The 23,782-nt window shown below is 41.4% G+C and overlaps 2 protein-coding genes across 9 annotated transcripts in view; one reads left to right on the forward strand and one right to left on the reverse strand.

The window, feature by feature from the left end:
- The first annotated feature begins 118 nt into the window (after window positions 1–118).
- The window catches only part of STIL (STIL centriolar assembly protein), a 30,285-nt gene continuing 6,621 nt past the window's right edge, over window positions 119–23,782 (forward strand). The window contains exons 1-14 of the mRNA XM_064147593.1: window positions 119–413; window positions 1,509–1,616; window positions 3,135–3,250; window positions 3,355–3,542; window positions 5,207–5,293; window positions 13,381–13,541; window positions 14,325–14,408; window positions 14,531–14,617; window positions 16,161–16,308; window positions 18,137–18,246; window positions 19,072–19,186; window positions 20,159–21,220; window positions 22,605–22,770; window positions 23,541–23,766. Coding sequence (XP_064003663.1) covers window positions 382–413; window positions 1,509–1,616; window positions 3,135–3,250; window positions 3,355–3,542; window positions 5,207–5,293; window positions 13,381–13,541; window positions 14,325–14,408; window positions 14,531–14,617; window positions 16,161–16,308; window positions 18,137–18,246; window positions 19,072–19,186; window positions 20,159–21,220; window positions 22,605–22,770; window positions 23,541–23,766 — 2,690 coding nt within the window. The 5' untranslated portion in view covers window positions 119–381. The remainder of the gene's footprint in view (window positions 414–1,508; window positions 1,617–3,134; window positions 3,251–3,354; window positions 3,543–5,206; window positions 5,294–13,380; window positions 13,542–14,324; window positions 14,409–14,530; window positions 14,618–16,160; window positions 16,309–18,136; window positions 18,247–19,071; window positions 19,187–20,158; window positions 21,221–22,604; window positions 22,771–23,540; window positions 23,767–23,782) is intronic.
- LOC135177506 (uncharacterized) lies at window positions 5,370–12,733 on the reverse strand. Of its 8 annotated transcripts, none has more exons than XM_064147591.1 (3): window positions 10,440–12,733; window positions 8,023–8,077; window positions 5,370–7,184 (listed from the first exon to the last, which is right to left on the reverse strand). In XM_064147591.1, the coding sequence occupies exon 1, from the start codon at window positions 12,701–12,703 to the stop codon at window positions 10,520–10,522; it is 2,184 nt and encodes a 727-aa protein (XP_064003661.1). In that variant the 5' UTR covers window positions 12,704–12,733; the 3' UTR covers window positions 5,370–7,184; window positions 8,023–8,077; window positions 10,440–10,519. The 8 variants fall into 8 exon arrangements, with proteins under 8 accessions (XP_064003661.1, XP_064003660.1, XP_064003658.1 ...); XM_064147590.1 differs by having other exon boundaries at window positions 9,281–12,733; XM_064147588.1 differs by having other exon boundaries at window positions 7,939–8,077; window positions 9,281–12,733.

The following is a 23,782-nucleotide window of genomic DNA, read 5'->3' on the forward strand; positions in this document are numbered from 1 at the left end:
TCGAGCTGCCCAGCTTCCCACTGCGCGCCGATTGGGTCGGAGCAGGGAGTGGAGGCGGGAGTTCGCCCGGCCCTGCGTTATGATTGGCTGGAGGCCGTTGGCGGCAGGGCGGGGGGTGTCGGTGGTGAAAGGCGCGGTAGCGGGTGGGAACGCGTCCTGCCGCCGAGGGAGGCCGAGCCGTTCCCGGTACTTCCCTGCGGGTAGCGCGGCAGTAGTCAGGCATTAGCGGGAGGGGGGTAGCGCTAGCAGCTCCCTTAGGGGACGCTGGCGAGACCTTCTGGTGCCTGGCAGAGCTTGCAGCGGGTAGCCCCTACGCGTGAGCGCTGCCCCACGCCTGTGACCCTCCGCAGGGAGGAAGGAGCAGTGCTGCGGTCGCCCTTCATGGACTCTATCTTACACGGCCTGGATCTGAGGTACCAGCTCCGGTCGGGGAAGCCACTCTAAGAGTGTTCGCCGTAGCCTTCCTTGCGACCGGGACCGCTATATCGCCTACAGCCCATGGGGTGCACGCTGGGCCCCGTGCCGCTCTGCGAGTGCCGCTCTGGTTGTAATGGGCTGTGGGAGTCTACTCCTGACCCCTGCTTGCCAAAGCATACTGAAAGCAATGGGGTTTTTAAACAGGTTCATTTATTACATGCCTAAGTTTGGGGCTTTCTTTGGGGGCATTTGACTGTCAGTGGGAATGAATTAACTCGCTGAAAACATGAGAGGTAGGTGAGTTGTTTAAAGAGCTGCCTGAAAACTAGAGAAAGTTTTTCGCTGTGATTTGAAGGAAACGCAGCCAAACGCGGCTTGGCGAAGCTTGATGCTTCTAATTACTGCAAAGGAAGTTCTTGTTTATTTGTTAAAAAGTGATTAAATGTGTGTGAACTCTCAAACGTTTTTTATTTTCCTTAACATACTTGGTTTAGGCGCCTTAAAAAAAGCTAATCCTGTTTCTGTAAATAAGTTTGTGTTCACATACTAATTTCTTAAGACCCCTTTTAAGTCCAATTGCAAATATTGCAGTGTATTACTAGACTTAAGGCTTTATTTCAGAAGCCCTGCAAGCTTAAGTAGTTTGAATAGTGATTTTAAGAGGTGACTAAATCAGGGCTTTTAAAAGTTCATCTAATGTTAAGTTTGCTAAACCAAGACATTTTATGTGCTGTGGGAGGTTTTAATGCCTGGTAGTCTTTTCCTTTCTTACATTCTACCCAGAGCAGCTTTTTTTTTTTTTGAGCTCTATCTGTAAGCTTGTGTTCTGGCCTTCACATAATCTTCCAAGTTTATGTGAAGCAAGTGGCAGGTAGAAAATGGAAGTTTTGTGTTGACTTTGTAGTTCATATCCTTGACAACTTCATAAAGACAGTTTCTGCTTTGTTGACTTGGGCTTGAAACAACAGAGGTACCAACAGCTTATTAATCCTATTTGTTGTTTTTCTTACAGTGTTGCTCATTTGTTCCTTCCTCTAAATGTACTAAGCTTAATCCATTTTCCTTTCTTTTCTCTGTGGTCTTTTTCCCAGATTTGTTTCCGAAAGGATGGTCCCTTTCAGTTTCCCCCTGTCAAAGTGTGCGCTTTGGGACCCAGTCCCTATGGGTGATGTCATTGGCTCGCATATTGCCTACTACAGGTATGAATAACGCTTTTTAAGTGACTGAAGTTTAACATAAATTGAGACTTGCCTAATTCAAAGCCTTATTTAGCCTTCCGAGTGTAATGTATGGCAAGGCACAAAGTAAACATGAAGGAACGTGAGCCAGAAGTGTGTCCAGGTGGTCAAGAGAGTCAATGGCATCCTGGCTGTATCAGGCACTATGTGGCCAGTAGAACAAGGGAGGTTATTCTTCGCCTGTACTCAACACTGGTCAGGCCACACCTTGAGTCCTGTGTCCATTTCTGGGCTCCTCAATTCAAGAGAGATGTTGAGGTACTGGAATGTGTCCAGAGAAGGGTGACAAAGCTGGTGAGAGGCCTGGAACACAAACCCTATGAGGAGAGGCTGAGGGAGCTGGGGTTGTTCAGCCTGGAGAAGAGGAGGCTCCGGGGTGATCTCATTGCTGTCTACAACTACCTGAAGGGAGGCAGTAGCCAGGTGGGGGTTGGTCTCTTCTCCCAAGCACCCAGCAACAGAACAAGGGGACAGAGTCCCAAGTTGTGCCAGGGGAGGTATAGGCTGGATGTTAGGAGGATGTTCTTCACAGACTGAGTGATTTGCCGTTGGAATGGGCTGCCCAGGGAGGTGATGGAGTCACCATCCCTGGAGGTGTTTAAAAAAAAAAAAAGACTGGATGAGACACTTAGTGCTATGGTCTAATTGATTGGCTAAGTCTAAGTGATAGGTTGGACTGGATGATCTTGGAGGTCTCTTCCAACTCGGTTGATTCTATGATTCTAAGGTTTCATAAGGTAATGTCAATGTGCTTACTGCCCAAGATTCCATATTTACTACCTTTCAGGTTTTTTTGCTGAATGGTTACATAATTTTTATACTTGCATTCCTTTGCCACTGACCTAGTCAGCAGCTACCGCTTAAAGCATCAGCACTAAATATTGTGCTAAAATGAGAGAACTCCACATCAAGATTATTTTTGCTTTTTGGCCTGTTCTGTTCTTATTAGAAGTCTTTTAGAGTTTCTGTATTTTGGTCCAATTCTTTCTAACTTTTCCCACCTTCTATTAAAATAATCTGCTTGTGTTCATCTCTAGTTTTTGTGACAATGTTACCTTTTAGATGAAAGCACTTTTCCCTCTCCTTGTTGCTTACTCTCCATAGAAAAGTTTTTCTTCCTATGTATTGTATGTAGGAAGAAATGTTTCTTTTGTGATGTTTATTTGAACTAGTTAAGCCAAAGTATTCTTGTTATGGTGACTGTTTAGAGCATTCTGTGGAGCTGCTCCAGTTGAAATGTGGCTTTCCTGAGTATGAATACTTTGGGGTGATGCACAGAACAAGAGCTAAAATTGTTTTGATGCTTTATACAGTGTTGTTAATTCTTACCTTTGCATCGTTTAGGGCTTTGAGCTCTTTCTGTATATCTTCTTTCCAAAGAACCAGGGGAAAAAAAATTAAAACCACTGCAATATAAGAAATAATGCTTTAAAAATGCTCAAAGCTTACTACTTCTTAAACTTCTTTGTCTCTTTTTAGAAACCCGAAGTTGTCCATGATGGAGAAAACCTTGCGACTTGCCTACCGCCATGCCAAGCAAAATGAAAAGAAAGTATTGTCCTGTTTTTTGCTTGGGATTCTTGCAGTTGATGAAGGTAACTTTAAACATCAGGCATACAGACAATGTCAGTTGCTTAAGACATTATCAAGGAACCTGAGTTGTTGCTCTTGTATTCTAACTTTTTTGTCTGTTTTAAAGGTGGGGAAGGCATAACACTAACAATAGATCGATTTGATCCTGGTCGAGAAGTTGCTGGTGGATCAGGCAAAATTCCAACTGCATCTCTTCCTGGAGATTTTTTGATTCCATGTACAGTTAATGCTTGGGGACCTTCTTCAGATAATATTATAGTGCACAATGCTGAAGATATCAGCTTGGCTTTCAAGGTAGGCAGTTTTAAGCAACTTTTGGGTCTCTTGGTAAACTGTCTTCTAGGCAGGAGACTGTATTTGTGCATAGGATTTGATTTCTGGCCATCAGTTTCAAACACAGCAAAGTTGTGACTGAAGCAAGACCATTAGTCATAGAATCATAGAATCATAGAATTAACCAGGTTGGAAGAGACCATTTATGAATGAACTGCTTAAGTGTCACAGAATTAACTGTGTTGGAAAAGACCTTCAAGATGAGTTCAACCAATCACCTAACACCTTCTAATTAACTAAACCATGGCACTAAGTGCCTCATCCAACCTCCTCTTAAACACCTCCAGGGATGGTGACTCCTCCACTTCCTCAAGCAGCCCATTCCAATGCCAATCATTCTTTCCATGAAGAATTCCTTCTTAATGCCAAGCCTAAACCTGCCCTGACCCAGTTTGAGACTGTGTCCTCTTATTCTGTCACTGGGTGCCTGGCAGAAGAGACCAACCCCACCTGCCTACGACCTCCTTTCATGTAGTTGTTGAGAGCAATAAGGTCTCCCCTGAGTGTCCTCTTCTCCAGGATGAACACCCCCAGTTCCCTCAGCCTCTCTTCACAGGGCTGTGCTTTGTCCCCCTCGCCAGCCTTGGTGCCTTTCTTTGGACATGTTCAAGCACCTCAACCTCTTTCTTAAATTTTGAGGGACCCAGAACTGGACACAGTAGTCAAGTGTCATTGACAGGTCTATCAAACTATTAAATTTGGTTAGCCTTTGCGGGTGTTTTAAGGTTCACACGCTCATCTTGGTCTAAAATCTTGCTGTCTAACCACAGCTTTTCACCTGATCTGACCGCCAAAACCAGCCAGAAAACCAATTGCAGCAAACCTATTTAAACAAGAAACTACATCTTTTTCTTTCCAATGTATTGTGAATGAGTTGCAGCAGTTGTGCAATTGTTGGTCAAGTATTGCTAGGCAACTAACTGACTTGCAAGGAAGTATGTAAAGTCTGTACAGGTTTGTAGTCATAGCTGAAATGTGCTTGTTGCTTGTGTGCTCTGCTGTAGATGTATAACATATTAAACACACTTCTGTTCCTGTAAGCATTTTCCTGCAGTTGTTGTGGGTATCTTCTAATACAAGTAATGCTTGCTTCACATCCAAACTATTTCATGACAATACACAGAATATCAGGGGCTGGAAGGCACATTGAAAGATCATCTAGTCCAACCCCCCTACCAGAACAGGATCACCTACACCAGATCACACAGGAACACATCTGGATGTTAAAATACAGATTTCTTGAATACAAGTAAGAAAACTTTTGACAGATCACCTTGATCCTTCCAGTTATACAACTTAAGTAACTCCAGGGTTTTTTTAATACATCATGTTCTAGTGGGAGGTGTCCTTGCCTATGGTGGGGGGTTGGAACTAGATGATCTTTGAGGTCTCTTCCAACCTAAAGCGTTCTTTGATTCTATGAAACAATACTAAGGTATAAAAAGCTTGGTTTCAAGTGTATTTCACATTATTCATTATCTAGCCATGACCTTTGGACACCTGGATTAACTGCTTTTAATAGTGTGCCTACTGCAATAGTTGCTATGATGAATGATTTGAGTTCTCAGTGCAATACACGAAGAAAACTTGAGTACTTAACTTTTTTCTCTTTTCCCTGCTTCTAGGGTCTGCAACACAGTCTCTGCAGTAAAGAATCGCTGGACCTTTCTAAACTGCTCACTGTTAGAGCTCACATCACTTTCACAGAAAACCTGGATGTCGCTGTTAGGCGCTGTTAGCATGCTGACTGTTCCCAAAGTTGAGGAAATGGACTTACAGAATCCAATATGGATTGTAAATGTAAGACATTTAATACACAAATCAGAAGGCTTTTTATACTATTACAGGATTACATGTCGATTTCTAATTGGTCCATGCAATACATTTTTGTGGTTTAAAGCATAATCATTAGTAGATACAAAAAGGTATTTTTATAAGCAGTACGTGTGCTCATATATCAAACCCTACATTTCCAGATGTGCAGATCCTTTGTTCTATGGTATATTCATGACTGATTCATTACTTGTTTTACTTTGCACAGCTGTATCACAAGGACGCAACATCCTCAGGCCAACTCTGCTTTTTTTTTCATAGAAAGCACGAAGCGGACACAGTGTCCTTGGGCTGACCGGTGTCTTACCCGCTGTGTTCCAATCGCCTACATATCGATTGCAAAGCAACAGCCCCTACAAAATTCCCCACATCTCCCCCTTTCTTTTCAAACACTGTAGCAGCGATCCGATGCATCTGCCAGGATAGACATCGGAAGATGCAGGGTCCTAAAAATAACACAACAATAACAATAAGCAATACTATTCCTACAGTTTTGATTAACTCTTTTGCCCAAGCTGAAATTCCCCATGACATTAGCCAATCATCAAAGGGGTTATGATTCGCTGTAATTCTCTCTGTATGATGCTGAAGCCAGTCTACCTTTTTATGGATTGAATCACTATGATCAGACAAGTTAAAACAACACATTCCTTCTACATCTTCACAGCCTTTTCCTTGTACTAAAAGCAAGTAATCTATAGCTGCTCTATTTTGCAGGGTAGCCTTTCGCAAACTATTTTGATCTACTGCAAGCTGAGAAATAACACTAGTAGTAACATTAGCTTGTTTTGCTGTCCAACATGCTAATCTCTGAATGGCTGACAAGGCATGTGCTGTTCCTATAGGAGGAAACAATGCTCCAAAAACTCTTGCTGTATGAGACCAAAGTTCCACTTCATCATTACAATCAGAGGTTAACATTTCTACATTTCTACGATTTCTTAATAGAGTTGCACTACTTGCAATATGATTTCGGATAAATTCTGAAGTAGGAGTTAGCAAAGAAAGGTGACCAATGTAACATGGCCCTCCGTTACTTTCTTTTGGGATTCCAGGCCACGCTCTTCTACCACAGATCAGGAACACATTTCTAGGCAATCTTAAGGCTTTGGTAATGTTAAGGCACATACCATTTGTGTTCCAACCATAAACCGTGTCTTTAGCACAAAAATCAGAGGTACTCCAATAAGGAAAGTGATAGGATGTTAGATCTGTTATTTGACGATTCGTCAGATTGTACGAGCCAAATATCAGACATCCTGACTGATTTGGCATTCTACTTCCTAACAGGTTGAACTCTTGAGGATCCCATGGTAAAGGGTCATTGAGGCTTGCAACTATTAATGCCATACAATGACTTATACTTTTTGCTGTAGAACAATCTTGATGTGTGAGAGATGAAAAGGAGGCTACCAAAGTGCGTTGATCATCAAATGGCAACCCTATCAGGCATGTTTTAAATGGGTCTGTGGCTGCTGATAAGTGTAAGCAAAAGGATGGGTTATTTGTCTCCTTTGCCCAATTCACCCAAAAGTTGTCTTCACTACCCCACCCAAAATTCTCCTGCACCACAAAAATAATTACAATAGCAGATAACCAATACATATTGTTCAACATTTAGCTCAGATCAGTTGTCTCTGGTGACGTTGTGTGCAGCTTCTAAGTCAGCAATTTCTTCTATTGCCGTTTGATCATCCTCCTTGTTTTCCTTGGTTTCAGCATGTAGCCAGGGTCGCACCCACTTGGCTGGCAACCACCGCTCTCCGTCCTCTGTAATGACACAAGCATACCCACGACCCCAAGTTATTAATCTCCATGGTCCATTCCAGGTGGCTGATGAGGGGTCCCAAGCTTGCACAGAAACGTGTGTTTCTTTTAAAGGATTGTTTTGAGTAAAATGTCTAAAGATAGGGGTTGACCCAACTTCTTGATTCGACTTTTGTGACCAGAGTTTCCAATTTAAAACATAAATGGCCTTTGAAAGAATATCGTGGGGGGAGTGGGAATGGGAAAACTCCCCCTGTCTTTGAAAAATGGCAATATATCGTTTGAGATCAGAATGCTTTCTTTCAACAATTGCCTGTCCTGTGCTATTGTAAGGAATTCCAAATAAATGTTTGATATTCCAGGCTGAAAGAAACGCTTCAACAATTTGGCTTTTATAATTTGGACCATTGTCTGTCTTAATTGTTTGGGGGTTTCCTAATACAGCAAATGCCATTCTCCAATGTCGACACGTTGCTGACGCCCCCGATGATGTCATGGCAGATGCCCACAAGGCTGAACTATAGGTATCTACTGTGACATGAACATATTTTAGACGTCCAAATGACGGAACAATTGTAATGTCTGTTTGAAATAACTCTCTTGCCTCAGTCCCCCTAGGATTAGTGCCTTCTGATTGTAGGGGTGAGACCTTGGCACAATCAGGACACGAGGCAATAATGCCACGAGCAGTTTGCAGAGATATAGAGAATTCCTTAGACAAACTTTTTGCAGATTGGTGAAAGAATGCATGACTTACTTGTGCTTGCTTAATTGCCTGAGTGGCTGATTTGATAGAAACAGAAGGTTCATCAGTATCATTTTGCTGGGCTCCAGCACTCACCACCTCATCGGCTTTCGCGTTTCCTTCTGACAAGAATCCAGGCAAGTTAGTATGACTACGGATATGAGTACAAAAATATAAACATTTTCTGTTTAGAATCAAATTCAACAATTGAATAATCACAGCTTCAATAACCTTGTTAGAAATGTGTCCAATAATTGACTCCTCTACTCGATTCACAACAGAAGCTACATACATAGAATCAGTAATAATATTTACAGGGATATTTACAAAGTCTTCAAACACCATTGTTACTGCTTTGAGTTCAAGGCATTGAACAGAAACTCCTTCTAGTTCTTTCACTACAGTCTTCCATTGTTTGGAAGTGTCACACCATTTAGCATAGCCATATTTGTGTGTTTTCCCAGAAGCATCAGTAAAAACTGTAACACCATTTTCAATAGGTTGTTCACATTTCAGTGCTTTCTGGTTTAACATCAATTGAGTACCAAATAAAGGAAATGCAGGATAATGATTATCAATAGATGTAGCAATCACTGCAGTAGCAAAAGAATATGACATGTTACACCATTCTTCTACCACTGATTTCATTGCAAATGGTAACACAATCTTAGTTACTTCTACCCCAAAAACATGACGTACTCTACGTTTTGCCTTTAACAGCAAGGAACCAACAAGGTCAAGTTTGTGTAACAGTGATGCATGAGGCTGACTTTTTGGAAATAACCACTCCAATAGTAGGAATGTCTTCTGATCCTGTTCCTGTCCTATTGCCAAATAGTAATCATTGTCTTGTTGGCATAAATAAACATTGATTGGCAAGGCAGTATTGTAACGATATGCTTGTAATTCAGCTATTTTGTTATTAATTTTTTCAAGTGCCTCATAGTGCTGGTTTTGCAAAACTCTAGGTTCTGCTGGATGTTTTGATCCTTTTAGCAACTCTCTAAGGGGTTCAAGATCTTTATTAGTAATCCCTATCCATTGTCTGATCCATTGCAATTCTCCTAATAATTTTTGGACATCGTTCACTGTTTCTATTTTCACATGTAGTGTAATTTTTTGAGGTCTGATTCTGCTTTCTGTCACTATCAGTCCTAGATAATTCCATGGTTCTTGGGCCTGAATCTTATCTTTTGCAATTGTCAATCCCCAGTGCTTAAGAGTCTGTGATAATGTAGTCTTTTCAGTTTCTGTTAAGGGAATGGGAGAAGCAATCAAGATATCATCCATATAATGTAATACCACGTATGTAGGGTGTGAACTCTTCCAATTTTGTAATGCTTGGTTAACATACCATTGACATATGGTTGGGCTATTACGCATTCCCTGTGGCAGAACTATCCATTCAAATCTTCTCATGGGGGCACTGTTATTCTTTGATGGTATACTAAAGGCAAATCGTTGAGTATCAGCAGGATCGAGTGGAATACTAAAGAAACAATCCTTAAGATCAATAATGTAGACAGCCCAATTAACAGGTATTGCAGCTGGAGAAGGTAGGCCTGGTTGTAACGCTCCCATTGGCGTCATTTGCTCATTAACAGCACGAAGATCGTGCAAAAATCGCCATTTTCCTGATTTTTTCTGTATAACAAAAACTGGAGTGTTCCAAGGACTAAAAGATTCTTTTATATGGCCTTTCTCTAATTGTTCATCCACAAGCTGGTTCAGGTGCTCCAATTTTTCATCAGTGAGCGGCCACTGATCAACCCACACAGGCTTATCAGTTTTCCAAGTCAGCTTAATAGTGGGAAGAGCACCTTTGTCAGTGGCCGCTATGGAAAAGGAGTAGACAAAACAAGTTGCCATTGGGAGAGTACATCTCGACCTAGCAACCATAAGGGTGTGTCCATGATTACAGGTGTTACTTTTGCAATGTTCCCCTCATTGTCTTTGATGTCCAATAACACAGCACTTTTTCTCATTTCTGCTAGTCCTGCTATTCCCAAAACCTTCTCAGATGAATTTACAATTGGCCACGCTTTTGGCCAATATGCAGCTGGCACTATAGTGACATCTGCACCCGTGTCAATCATCATCTCAGCTGTAATGGTTTTAGGGGTGATCTGAGTATCGGGATGGATAATGGTAACAGAACGTGTAGGTTTGTTGTTAGTTATCACCTCAGAGAAAGCTATTAGTGGCTCTGTAGACCCAAACCCTCCTGTTCCTCTGATTTTAGGTGTTGAATGTGGTACACAGGCTTTGAAAGGAATCAATTGTGCTATCTTACTGCCTTTTGGAATGGTAATTGGTGGTGTAAAAACATTAACCATAATGTGAATAACTCCTGTGAAGTCACTATCGATTAATCCTGGTTGTACAAAAATTCCAGTTCTTGTAGCTGAAGATCTTCCTATTAGCAAGGCAGAAAGTCCATACCCTAATGGTCCTTTACTGGTAGTAGGGATTAGTGTAACCTCCTGTGTTGTGATTGTTATTGTTTCACTTACGACCAAATCGAGGCCAGCGCTTCCTCTGGTGGCGGCGAGTAGATCGTCGAGGCAGCCTCCGTTGTGGGGGGTCCGGTCGCTTAAGATGAGGTCTGAGCCGCGCCCCCCACGCGGCCTCCCCCGTTTCCCTGCTGGGGCACAAGAGGTGTTCCATCCTTCTTAAATCGGGATTTGCAGTCTGATGCTCTGTGTCCGAACTTGTCACACTTGTTGCAGGTACCTGCGAATGGAGAACTCATCGACGATACTTGGTTAGTAACAGCCTTAATTGTAGGACAATGCTTTTTAAAATGTCCCGTCTGTCCACATTTAAAACATACAGGATTTGAGCCCTTGTCCCCCTTTCCTTGTGGCGAGCATTTGGACAATGCAGCTGCTAATGCAGAGGCATGAATTCGAGCCTTTTCCTTCTCTTCTTCCATCGGGGCTCGAGAACATTGTTCTACCATTTGCAGTAAAGAAGCAGCAGGGGGTAAAGTGGCAATTAACCTCCGACAGGCAGCATTGGCATTTTGCATAGCAATCTCTTTTACCAATGTCTCTTTCATGTTGGCTGGAATGTCAGGTGCCATTTCAACACCTTCTGTAATTCTGTCAACAAATGCCATAAATGACTCAGAGTCTCTCTGTTTAATTTGCAAGTATGGTTGTTTTGGAGTGCCGACCTGTGGCAAACTGGCGAAAGCTTCAAGGGCAGCCACTTTGCTTTGAGCCAGAATTCGCAAGTCTAGCGCAGCTTGCCGCTGTGGGTCAACGTACTGACCGTTCCCCATCAATTGCTCTAGGGAGGCCACCCGTAAGGGATCTCCGTGCGGCAGTGTCAAGTTATCAAGCTGTTTCTGCTCTAATCTTTCCTGCCACTTGTTAACAAACATCATATAACTCGTAGGTCCCAGCATCAGTTCAAACAGATGTTTAATGTCTGTGGGTATTAGTGTCTGATGTTTTATAAATGTTTCCATCTGTCTTCTGACCAGTCGATTGTCTATTCCATAATCTAAAATTGCTTTCTGTATTTTGGCAACTGTGGTCCAGTCTATAGGCTGCCAGTTTCTCTGTCCATTATTATCAATAGTTACTGGTGCAGCTGTAAACTGAAAATCCCCAGTAATTTCAGCATTGGTTACAACTCCCTTCCACCGGTTTGACATGTCAAAGTTGGGATCTTTTGGAATGTAATCAGAATTTCTCTGTTTAGGAGTCTCCTTTGACTTTTCCTCATTCGCTTTCCCTCTCCACCACTTCCAGACATCATCCACCATTCCACTTGCTGAATCCTCTTTCCTTTTATACTGAGGATACAATGCAAACCAATCTGCAAGCTTTCTCTTATCCTCCGCAGACAGTCTCGCTTCTGAACCATACTTAGACCGCAAATACCAATCGCCCTCCTCTATGTTCATTTCACCATCTCTGATACTTTGTAACACCCGTTGACGAACCCCTTCCACTGACATTTTACCATCTGTATTTTTCTCTTCAGTAACAGCAGCAGGGTGAACACAATTACCAGACTCAATCTTTGTTAATTGTTTCTCAACATTTTTCAGACCTTCAACAATAGACTTATGTGCCTTGCGATAACTCTCTTTAACCACCCTTGATTTGGAACCTTTATCCAACCGTTGCATCTCATTCAATAGTTTAGTCATTGCATCTGCCTGCTCATGTAAAAGAGTCTTTAACTCCTCTTCCTCAGGAGGCAGAGGGACAGTTGCAGGATCTATTTGCGGAGCTGATGGTACCGCTTGTCCCACTTCCATAGGCTCGGGGACTTGTGAACCTCCCGCTCCCTTATCGGGGTCCCAATCAGGAATGAGATAATCGTAAGGACCTTGGGTAGCAGGGCAAACAGTTTTCGTCTCAGTTTTTATCTCAGTTTTTGTCTCCGCGGCAGTTTTTGTCTCCGCCCCCGATCCCGATGTTACTTTATTTTTAGCGTCTTTCAAGATGGTCTGAATTATTGCTTCAACTTCTGCCTCCGCTCCTATTTTTTGTACTAAGAGACTGATCTGTCGATAGGTTGAAGCAAGTCTTTTTGCTTCTTTATTATCAGTCTGGACAGATTCCCATATTTCCTCCCCTATACGCTTCCACGTCTCGTCTTTAAAAACTTGTGCAGTTTCCTTGAGTAAGCCTCTACGGCGTGCCCAAGACAACAAATCTGTCACTAGAGCCCGATCCAGCGGGTCTCCAGCTTTCTGTCCAAATTTCAACAAGGCTTCAACAGAAGCTTTTTCTATTCCCGGGGCCGTATTCCCCATTCCGCGCCTTTTCCCTGCTCAAGGCAGCCGACTCACCCGCTGAGTCGAAAATCCGTGGTACCACTCACGCCTCTCTCGGACGTCCGGCCGCAGCCGCCGCGGAATTTCTTTTCTTTTTCCCCGCTTTGCAGTCAGCTCAGCTCTCTTCCCGGGTATCAGGTCTCTTGCTGATCACGTCGGGGTCACCAGATGTCGCTGTTAGGCGCTGTTAGCATGCTGACTGTTCCCAAAGTTGAGGAAATGGACTTACAGAATCCAATATGGATTGTAAATGTAAGACATTTAATACACAAATCAGAAGGCTTTTTATACTATTACAGGATTACATGTCGATTTCTAATTGGTCCATGCAATACATTTTTGTGGTTTAAAGCATAATCATTAGTAGATACAAAAAGGTATTTTTATAAGCAGTACGTGTGCTCATATATCAAACCCTACATTTCCAGATGTGCAGATCCTTTGTTCTATGGTATATTCATGACTGATTCATTACTTGTTTTACTTTGCACAGCTGTATCACAAGGACGCAACATCCTCAGGCCAACTCTGCTTTTTTTTTCATAGAAAGCACGAAGCGGACACAGTGTCCTTGGGCTGACCGGTGTCTTACCCGCTGTGTTCCAATCGCCTACATATCGATTGCAAAGCAACAGCCCCTACAAAATTCCCCACACCTGGATAATCTGCATTTTAATTTTTACTGGGCTTCTATTACTGCAGCAAACATATTGGAATACACACCTGTGAAGTCTGTCCCAATTATTCCCACAGCCCTAGCAAGAAATTTGAACAGTCCTATGAATATTGCCCAAGTTCAAGGAACGTACAAATGTGGGTGAGTAAAGGATGATGCTGAAGCTATCCAAGTTGCCTGGCAGTTTGTTGCGTTGTCTAAACCTGTGTGTAGCTTTGCAGTAGAATAACTGGCATAAAAACAACTTCTTGGATTTGAAAGGATTGAAAAAGTTGCAAGCAAGAAGCAGGAAATGAAGTGGGACAAAAATCTGAACTGGTTCGGTAGGAGTTCTTGCTTTGGACTTAAGCAAAACCATCTTTCTACTGGGGACACACAGCTCTAGTCAACATAATAAACATAAACAGCATCCAGCTTTATCAGCAATGTCAGTGCTTGCCCCAGAATGAAAGTCAGGTGAATGTGAACCAAAGCCTTTTCTGTTAATAGTGCTTGTAAGATGGTATTGAGGAATTGTCAATCTGACTGATAATGAATTTAGTAGGGTCAACTAAGGATAAGTCAAGGGAATATTTTGAGGCAACTAAATGTTATTTTATTTGGAGAGAAACGTTGTGAATGCCTCACTGAAAGTTACTCTTGAATTTTAGCATGGCTTGCACTTCTGGATTTGTTATGACCAGCATAATAGGTAGGACACTTTGTCCTTGGTCATTCTTGTGCAAAGCTGAGGAATTTCATTTCTGTAAGTGGGGAGGAAGAATGGTTAGGGTTTTGCCAAGGGTTTTTTCCCTCCTGAATCTTTTTACAGTATTTTCTAAAACTGCCTTTGTCTCTTCAGGATAGGTGGGTTTTGTTTGTTTGTTTTTCCTGAAAGACTGCCTTCCAAACCACTAAAAATTCCCAACATCTGCTTTCTTGCAGCTACCTTACTATGGACCAGACCCGAAAATTGCTTTTGCTGCTTGAGTCTGATCCCAAGGCATATGCTCTCCCATTAGTTGGAGTGTAAGTGTTTGGCTCTGTTTGTACAGATTAGTGCACAGTGATTTGAGATGCATTTGAAGGATTACATAGTGAAAACTTGGTAATAGAACTGTGTCTAATTGGATATTTCTTCTCACTTCTAGTTGGCTGAGTGGAGTTACTCATATCTGTAGTCCTCAAGTCTGGGCCTGTTGCTTGCGATATTTATTCAGCTCTTCAATTCAGGAAAGGCAAGTCACTTTTATCTATAAAACATAGAAGCTGTTGGCTGCCTACAAACGTATTCCACAGAAATGCATGGCATGGGCTCTGTTCAAAGAATTCTATGATTTGTATGTTACATAGGAGGTAAGGCAGTTGTAATTGTTCCTTCTGGTTTTGACCTCTGCCTCAGAAATATTTCCTTGAGTGAGGTGTTAGAAACTTTGGCTTATACCTCAAAGACAGAAAAGGGTAAATGTTAATTTCATTAAGGTCACTGCATTTAAGTTTAAATAAGAAGCAGGAAGCAGTAGTTTAAACAGTGGTAGTTTTGGTTTAGAAGTTTTCTTATGACTGTTTTCTTTGACCTAAGCTTTATCCCTGGTTATATCTGACCAACATCCTGAGCATACTGATTTGGAGCTAATACCTTCTTGGGTTTTTTAAGTGCTTTTTTGTGGTTATTAGTAGATAGTCATTCTTCATTCTCTACATCTTTTGACTTGTAACATTTGCCGGCTTCTGTTTGTGTGGAAGCTCAAATGTTTATACTTTAAAACTGCTTTTTAAGTAAGTGAGACTTGGAGATGTGTTGTATGCATAAGAATTTCTTCTGCTCAACCACACTTGCTTTTAAATTATGAAATAAAACCACATTTGGTGAACAGATGTCTGTAATTACAGAACAGGTTTTTTCCCTTAACAATTTAAATATGCCCAAATATAGATAAGAGCCCAATTAGACTATTAAATAGACAAGTTAGATGCTTGACTCTCATTAACTTTCACTGATTCCATCTTTGAAGTGGATTAGGCAGATTCAATGAACCATGCAAGGAGAATTAACCTCCGCAGACTAGCTGCTTAATCTGTGCATCGTACATTTTTAACTCTTAAGTTGTAAGCAGAGTTTTAAAACTTGTTTATGAATGCATCTTGCTCCTACTGCTTTCTCTGTCACACATAATATTCAAAGGACAAAATAGCATCCTCCCCAAACAAGCATATTTCAAGTGCTATAAAAAGAAATATTTCTCTGAAAGCAGTACTACGTTTTCCTAGAAATGCATATTATTTCTATTGCCTTTCATCTTTTGTGTTAAATGTTGACTGTTGTTAGTTGCTGTTCTCAACCTGTAGGAAAAAAAATCAATATAATTTTAGTGGCAGAATAGATACCTGTTTGCTAGTGAGCATTTTTTAAATGTTTGGGTATAGCTGAAACACTTAAGTGTCTTTTATCATACAACTTCAATTATGGAAAAAAAAATACAAATCACAACATAATTTTTACAGATGTTTTCTTCCATGCTATGAGTGAAGTCTTCCAGGAATTTGTTTAAAGTACTAAGTGATCCTAAAGGCTTGAGAGTAAATGAATTATTCCAATTTTTTTACTTGGATTCTTACATGTAACAACAGTCATAAGACCATCTGCTCTGCCTCAAGCTTAGCACCACTCAATGAAGCGATTCACCAACTTCTAAACTGTATAATAGTTTGCTCAGCATATAGAAGTTCTTATTTCTCCTTAAATTGTTTTTTAATATGTGTTTTGGTTTTCTATTTTAGAGTTTTTTCAGAATCTGGGAGTTTTCTTATTGTGCTTTATTCGTTAACACACAAGGAGCCAGAGTTCTATGAGTGCATTCCATGCAGTGGACAGACTGAGCTAGGCTTTCAGATCCTGACATGTAGTGAGGCTGTGCACCTCTTCAAAGTAAGTGGCTTGATTTCCTAATGCATTGTGTACTTCAAAATTTGACTTTTAATGTAAATTCTTAAGGGAGGAGTCACTATAAATAATGTGACCCAAATGGAACTGCAGTGTTTGAAAATTATGTAGCTCTATAAAGCTTCCTTTTCATAGTGATTACTGTAAATTCAGCTTCTCAAATTGAGAGGTGGCCTCCAAAGTCAGCAAACACTTGCTTTTCTGATAGCATTAAGAATATCTTTTTTTCAAAGTGTACTGTTCTGTGTTGTGCTTGTCCTTACCAGTGACATTTTGGCTTTATGAGCAGAGCTTCTGATTTCCTGTAGCATTTGCTAAGCTTCAGTGTTATGTGCATGCAGGACACATCTGACAGCTGCAGTGGGCGATGTACATTGGTGCTTTCTGGGGAGCAAAGCTGTAGATCTCAGCTTGGTGGTCTGAGGTCAACCAAATGAGGTTTAATACCAAGTCCTAGGTCCTGCACTCTGATCAGAACAACCCCAAGCAATGCTACAGGCTTGGAGAAGAGTGCAAAGCAGCCCAGTGGAAGAGGAGCTGGGGATGCTGGTGGACAGCTAGCTGAATGTGAGCCATCAGTGTGCCTGGGTGGCCAAGAAGGCCAATGGCATCTTGAAGTGATTGTGCCCTTGTATTCGGCCCTGGTGAGGCCACAGTTTGAGTACTATGTTCATTTTTGGTCACCACAGGGTAGGAAAGATGTTGAGAAACTGAAAAGTTTCCAGAGAAGAGTAATGAGGTTGGTGAAGGATTTGAAGTGCTGGTCATACTAAGAGCAGCTGGAATTGTTCAGTCTGAAGGGAAGGCTAAGTGGAGGTCTTGCTGCTCTCTACAACTACCTGAAAGGAGGTTGTAGTGAGGCTGGTGTTGGTCTCTTCTCTTAAGTAACTAGTGATGGGATGAGAGGAAATGGGTTTAAGTAGTGCCAGGAGAGGTCTAGATTGGACACTAGGAATGACCTAGCATGGTGAGGTGTTGGAACAGGGAGATGGCAGAGTTGCTATTCTTAGAGGTGTTCAAGAAGCATGTAGATGTGGTGCTTCAGGATTGGTTTAGTGGTCATGGTAGTTGGGATACAGTTAGACTTGATCTTAAAGGTCTTTTCCAGCCTTACTAATCTGCAGGTTTCTTGCTATGGTAAAGCAACAAAGCAGGAATAATTTTGTCTTAATGCAAAGTAACTCACTGAAAGAGTTTGGTGATACAATGTCTGGGAGATAACTAAAAGAGTTTGAGGAACCCACAGAAAATCTCAGTTCCTTAACTGTTTTTTCTAGGCTTGTTCAAAACCTGAACTTCTTAAATCTGTTTGAAAAATGCTGTGTTCTGCACAGCAACAGCTAAGGTAGTGCCTTCCTTGTTCTGCTTACTCTTTCCAGTTAAATTTCCCTGTTCTCACATTTAGCCTAGGGACAGCATAGCTTTATGAAGATGCCCAACCTCATAATAGAGGCTGATTACTATTGTCTTCAGGACTTGCTCAGCAGTGGTGTGTGGAACAGTATCAGAACAGTTGCTGTTTTCTATAGTGATGAAGGCTTGTGGAAGAGTATTTAAGCAGTTACAGCAAGGAAGCATCTGCTCTTGGCTATAATTAGCTACTTTGCAGAGAAGCAGGGGGAACAGTTTTAAACAGGAAGGGAAGTTGCCTGCCTTCTTGTACTGGTGAAAGAACTGACAATTGAAAGTAGAGGACAAGCAGCAAATAATCAGATACAAATGTCCTTAAAACTGCTTCTTTGGGAGTAGTAGCACTCTGGTGATTAAAAGTTGAAAGTTTCATGCTTCACAAATACAGAAAATTTCATTCCAGAATGTTGAACCTTCAGACAAGAGCCCTCTGCAGTTTGAGTTGAGTGCAGAAAACCAAAATGCAGAAACTGAGTTCTTCAGCAGAGTTTGCCAGAAACTTCCTATCAGAAGGTAAATCTTTCAGTTGTCATTTGTATATAAATATTGTGTTCATTGGATGAAGACTTTTCTGACCTTTGCTTTGCTGCCTCTCAGTTTAGCTATGCATACAGTGACTTCTCACATTAAAATCTGTGTATATGCTTTTGCTTATTCATAGAGTTAATATTCTTCAAGCAAGGTGGTCAAGCTGACCATACTCCCAGAGAAGCTGCTCATAGTCTACTCTTGATACCGGTGGTTGTAATTTATACAGTGGATGCTTCTAAAAAAGCTTCCTTATTGATGGAGCTTAATTCACTGTTTGAAGCTTTCTGGGAGATCTGTCCTTTTGAAGCAAATCTTTAATTGAAATCTACTTAAGTTGGTAAAAATTACTTTTCCCTTCTGACTTCTTTTCAGAGCTGAAAGATGTGGATAGGTTGAAACAGGGATTTTTTTTTTAAGAACCTGACTTACCCATCAAATTTTTGTCTATGACTATAAGATAGCATTTCTTTTCCTTTAAACAATGTTAGAATCTTTACTGTAGCACTCCCTATCTTTAATATAAATCAATGCTTTGCTGTTAGAATGTCACTTTAAAAGTGTGTACATCTGAGGGATGTGGGGAGGGAGCGTTTGTATCTTGTTGCCCAAAACCAGCCTTGGTATTTTCACTGTTTGATCTTAGTACTGTGTGAACTCCCCAGCTAACCAAGGAGATGTATAGCAACTGCTGCTTGTAGAAATGATGCTGATACTGCACTGTAGATGGCATAGTGAAAAATGTGAAGGTTTTGTTACTGCTGCTTGATCTGACAAGCAAACATTTTTAGTTTGATTTGTTGGTTCTAGTCCTTCCCAAGGCTGTTCACCCAGCAAGTTGTCAGCAAGTGATCATGACTCTGGTGTAGAAGATGAGGATTTATCTCCCAGACCAATTCCAAGTCCTCACCCAGTGAGTCAGCAGGTAATTAAGTAAATAATTTTTATAGGCGTCTCAAATGTGACACTTAAGAGTGGCAAAACTCATTGTAAAGGAACTGGAGGGTATAAAGTTTCTGTCTCAAAGTGCTACCAAGAGAAAACAGAACTGAGGAAACAAACCAAGAGTCCCAACTGCTCTTCTAGTTAACCTGCCTTTTTTTCTAGGATCATAGACACTATAATTCCTGCTAAGATTTAGGAACACAGATAGTAGGTTCTGCTTTGGGAATCTTGCAGTACATTAAGTGGAAGAGCTGTGGTATCTGAGGCAATGACAGAGACAAAAAAAAAAACACACTTTCTTGGTAATTTCCTGGTAAATGGAATCAAGGTCACAGAATTGATCAGTCCAGCCCATCACCTAACACCTTCTAATTAACTAAACCATGGCATTTAGTGCTTCATCCAGCCTCTTTTTAAACATGACTCTACCATCTCTGAGGGCAGCCTATTCCAGTGGCCAATCACTCTTTTTGTGAAGAACAAGATCTGCCAGTCTGTCATTTTTTACTGAATATGACAAATAATAAAATAGCAGCCCTCACACAGCATAGGTCTAGAAGAATGTAGCAGTTGTCAGTTATAAAATGTTCTGTTGCACCTCTCTGTTGGGTCAAAGAATAGGAGTATACTAGATGTTCCCCCTTTTTGAGAGGGAAAGATCCACAGTCTAAAATGTGCTCCAGCATCACATGAAATACTCAGTTGGTAGACACAACTATTATGCTGTATGAAAGCAATTTTGTCTTCTAAGAAAGGTCCTAGAAATGTTGCTGCTTTTTCTGTATCAGGATGCTCCAGTCTTTAGAGAAATATTCAGTGTGTAGTTGTTTTGGAGCTGGTAATGATCATATATTGATTTTAAATGAAAACCTTTTATTTGAAGTTCTGTGTGTGAATTGTTGCAAACCAGTATTTTTCAGTTGTCTTAGTTCTTGTGTAATTGTCTCTTCAGATTACTAGGATCGTTCCATCAGTTCCTGAACTATCACTTGTTTTGGATGGGAGTTTCACAGAATCAGGACAATCATCTAAGTTTGTGGAGGCTTCAAATGCTAAAAGTCTACCCTCGGCACTACATCAGCCTATTAAAAAGAAAGGATGTTTGGGATCTTCATATTATCCTACCCAACACTCTGAAGACATGCAAAAAAATTCTGCTAATATGGGAGATCTCTCTTTGAGGCCATTGCCAAGCCAATTAAATCAGAAAATTGTGACTTCAGGACCTTCCAGAGGAAAGCAAGCTCTGCCACAGCAACAAGTGCACTGTAAGAAAGCTTGCCCTCAAACAAGAAAAAGTTCTGGGTCATCTTCTCCTTCAACCCCTTGTAGTGGGGCTTCTCCAGATACGTCTGTGCATCACCCCAGAAAGTCATCAGAAAGATTTGTGTTAAATCCTGCTGGAGTCACGCAGCAGGGAGAGCCTCCAATTAGAAGAACATCGATATCCAGTTCCAAGCAGCTTGCTGCCGTGACACAGCCTGTCCTCTACAACTCTGCTTTTTCACCACAGAGCTGCAGAAGACCACCAGAACTGCTGGTACCAGTTCAAGTGCCACCTTGCTGTTCAGCCAGTTCATGCAACTGTCACTTCCCTGCTTCCATCCAATACAATCTGATAAATTCGTGGCAAGGAGTCAGTAAAATGAGCCCCAAACACGGAGCAGAAATCCTATCGGAGATGGCTCAGCAAAATCCATGTGCATTATTCCATCAAAACGTCGTTTGCCCAAACATTTGCTGCAATCCAGGATATGCCACAAGCAGCCCTATAAGCATGGGACGTCATGGGAAAATGGGGCACTGTTCCCTCGACGACAGCGTATCGCCTGGAGGAAGGCTGCTTTCAAGTGCAAGCCCCTCTAGTCCACAGTTGTGTGCAGCCCACTCGCCGTGCCTGCAGCACGTGCCTGCTCCTAAAGCAGGATCAGATAACGGAATGATGGGATTATCTCCAGATGCATACCGGGTTCTTACGGAACAAGATAGACAACTCAAATTACTTCAAGCTCAGGTCTGTGGAAATGGCAGCTTTCTCCTCTGCCCTCTTAGTGATTATGCTTTGATAGTTCCCTTGCTGCAGGAATTAAATGAACTGTTGTTTGTCCTCACTGGAACAAGAAACGCTGTTGTACTAGGTCCACTTCAGGAGTGCAGAAGGGTCCTGATTAACTCTCTTAATTGGTGTCCCTTAAAACAAATTAAAACTGTTTGACACCCAATAAGATTTTTAAACTTATTTTATCAGGTTTCTAAGATATGAAGGTTTCCCTTTTAGCAGACACTTTGATAACGTAAATCAGTGTGCCTTCCAGATTTTTTTCATATATGTATGTCTGTCTACATGGAGAAAAAAAAAGACAGCCAAACCAAAAATAAAAACAAACAAAGCAAAACCCAACAAACAATTGCATGGGCTGCAGATTTTGGAATTATAAGCATACAGGTGACACACAGAAGCTTCTCCTGTCTCTTTGCCTGCTTTCAAGCCTGCAGCTTCCTGAGCTGTTAAGTCTGTTGCTTAGAAAACTTTGGTTGTTTGCATCAGACTGGCAGGTTTCATCACATGTTTGTTGCTGTGCTGGAAAGTTGGACTCTGGCCATCTCACTGAGTTCTGTTTTGACACCTGGTTAAGTTTTTTTTCAAAACAGCAATCTCTTGAGTTACTCTGCTGGCCCTGTCTTTTGCAGGGTGTGATTTTGCAGCCTAAAGAGATGAGTATAAATGTTGCTGCTGGTGATGGATTATAAAAATAGGAAAGCTGCTCGCAATAAATGTTTTTCCCCACTTAAAACCAGAAAATTGCAGCTGGAATGTGGTTTAGATGTAGTTGCTGTATGCAAAATCAAGGTCTCCAAGCAGGGGAAACTCCTTGTTGCCTAAATGCAGCCTTCATTATTGTGATATTTCTCCATGGAGCTGTGAAATAATCGTTAAACAGAGTGGATGCAAATAATGGAGTGAAGATTTCCTGGGCAGCCTTGATTTTTAACATTGAAGTGCTTAGTTTTCTAATTAACACAAAGTTGATTTAGCCTGGCATAAGCACTGCTGGCAGAGGAACGCTTGGCTGGTAAGTCAGTAATAGGCTTTGTATGTGAATGAAAGGGACAGAGAATACTTCCAACAAGTGTAGTGCAAATAGGCTTTACTCAAGTCATCTTGGTCTAGTTCTGCCAGCGTGCTAAAACCTCTTCTTTGCTAGCTCTGCCAGCATCAGAGCTGATGTTTTGATTTATGCTGCACGCCCTGCTGAGAGCTGGATGGTTTTCAGACTTCTGTGGCAGAGCAGCCTGGTTTTGAATCCACATCTTAGTGGAGCCCAATTTAGCAATTCACTTCTGCCTATACTTTATATTTTATTGTACAAATTAGAACATTTTGGTTACTGTTACAGATCCAACGCTTACTGGAAGCACAGGCTCGTCAGGCTTGTTCCTCCGAACCAGCTGCAGCCAGCCATGCTCTGCAGCCTGAGAAGCAAGGGGACCTTGTTTCTATGGAAACACAGTCCTCACCAGGTCCTCACACGAGGAAAAGTGTGAGTGTTGCTGTGAGCACAGGTAATGTTTTAGTCTTTAAAAACTGACTGACATTGCTTTTTCCAGATATTTCTGTGATTTACTTGGGCATGGAGGAATTGGTTTGCAGAAATGCTGAACATACGCTAACATGCCCCAAGGTACAAAACCCAGCTAAATTTTTTAGGTGCTGTTTGGAACTTTAGGTTGGAGCTACTTTTGGCTTTGGGCTGCAATGGCAGTGTTTGTCACCGCTAGAAGAATTATTTTTCCAGTAGCTTTAGCAAGGTTTTCTGTTTTAAACTGTGCCTTATTGAAAAGGAAAATCCACAATTTTTTCAGTTAATGCACTGTTTTAAAAAATAATAGCTTCTGTTCCATCTGCTGGTGTTGTAAATGTATTATTGATGGGTTTTGTAAGCCATTCGTTTACATGCATGAAGAGGACAGATTGTATTTGCTTTAATTCTAGCAAGTTAGGCAGCTGTGTCTGTAAAGTTCCACGTTATTGTATTGTTCTGTTAAATCCATGGAAATATTGTGGTTAGTCTGGAGGAAAATATCAAAGTGGCTCAAGGTTAATGCATTAAATTGCTTTGATACAACCGTTTATTTTTATCAAGTATACTTTGGGAGAAACTAGGACTTGAATGGTGCTTTAGCAACTCCTAGCTGTTCTAAACCCTAAATTCACTTTTGAAGTGGTGAAATAAAAAAGCTGACTATGAGGAAGTTATTCCTCTCAAAGCCAAAGGGCCTCAGAAAGTATTAATGTCTTTCCTTAAATGGGTAAATCTCTACTTCTCTTCCAGGTGCTAGCTTGTTTTGGAACACGGCCTCAGAAAAACAAGATGACTCCACACCACAAGGGAAAAAAGAGGATGAAGAGACTTCTAAGGAAGACATAAGCATTTCAATCAATGCCGAACAAGATACAAGTAATACGAGTATTGCTTCTTCCTTAAAGGTGGTTGACATGCCCAGCTTTGTGGATAGTATCCATCTGGTGGAAGAAGGAACTAATCAGATGGCTCTCCAGTAAGTAACCAGAAAC

Source organism: Pogoniulus pusillus, chromosome 8 (assembly GCF_015220805.1).
Source record: "Pogoniulus pusillus isolate bPogPus1 chromosome 8, bPogPus1.pri, whole genome shotgun sequence".
NCBI lineage: Eukaryota > Metazoa > Chordata > Aves > Piciformes > Lybiidae > Pogoniulus > Pogoniulus pusillus.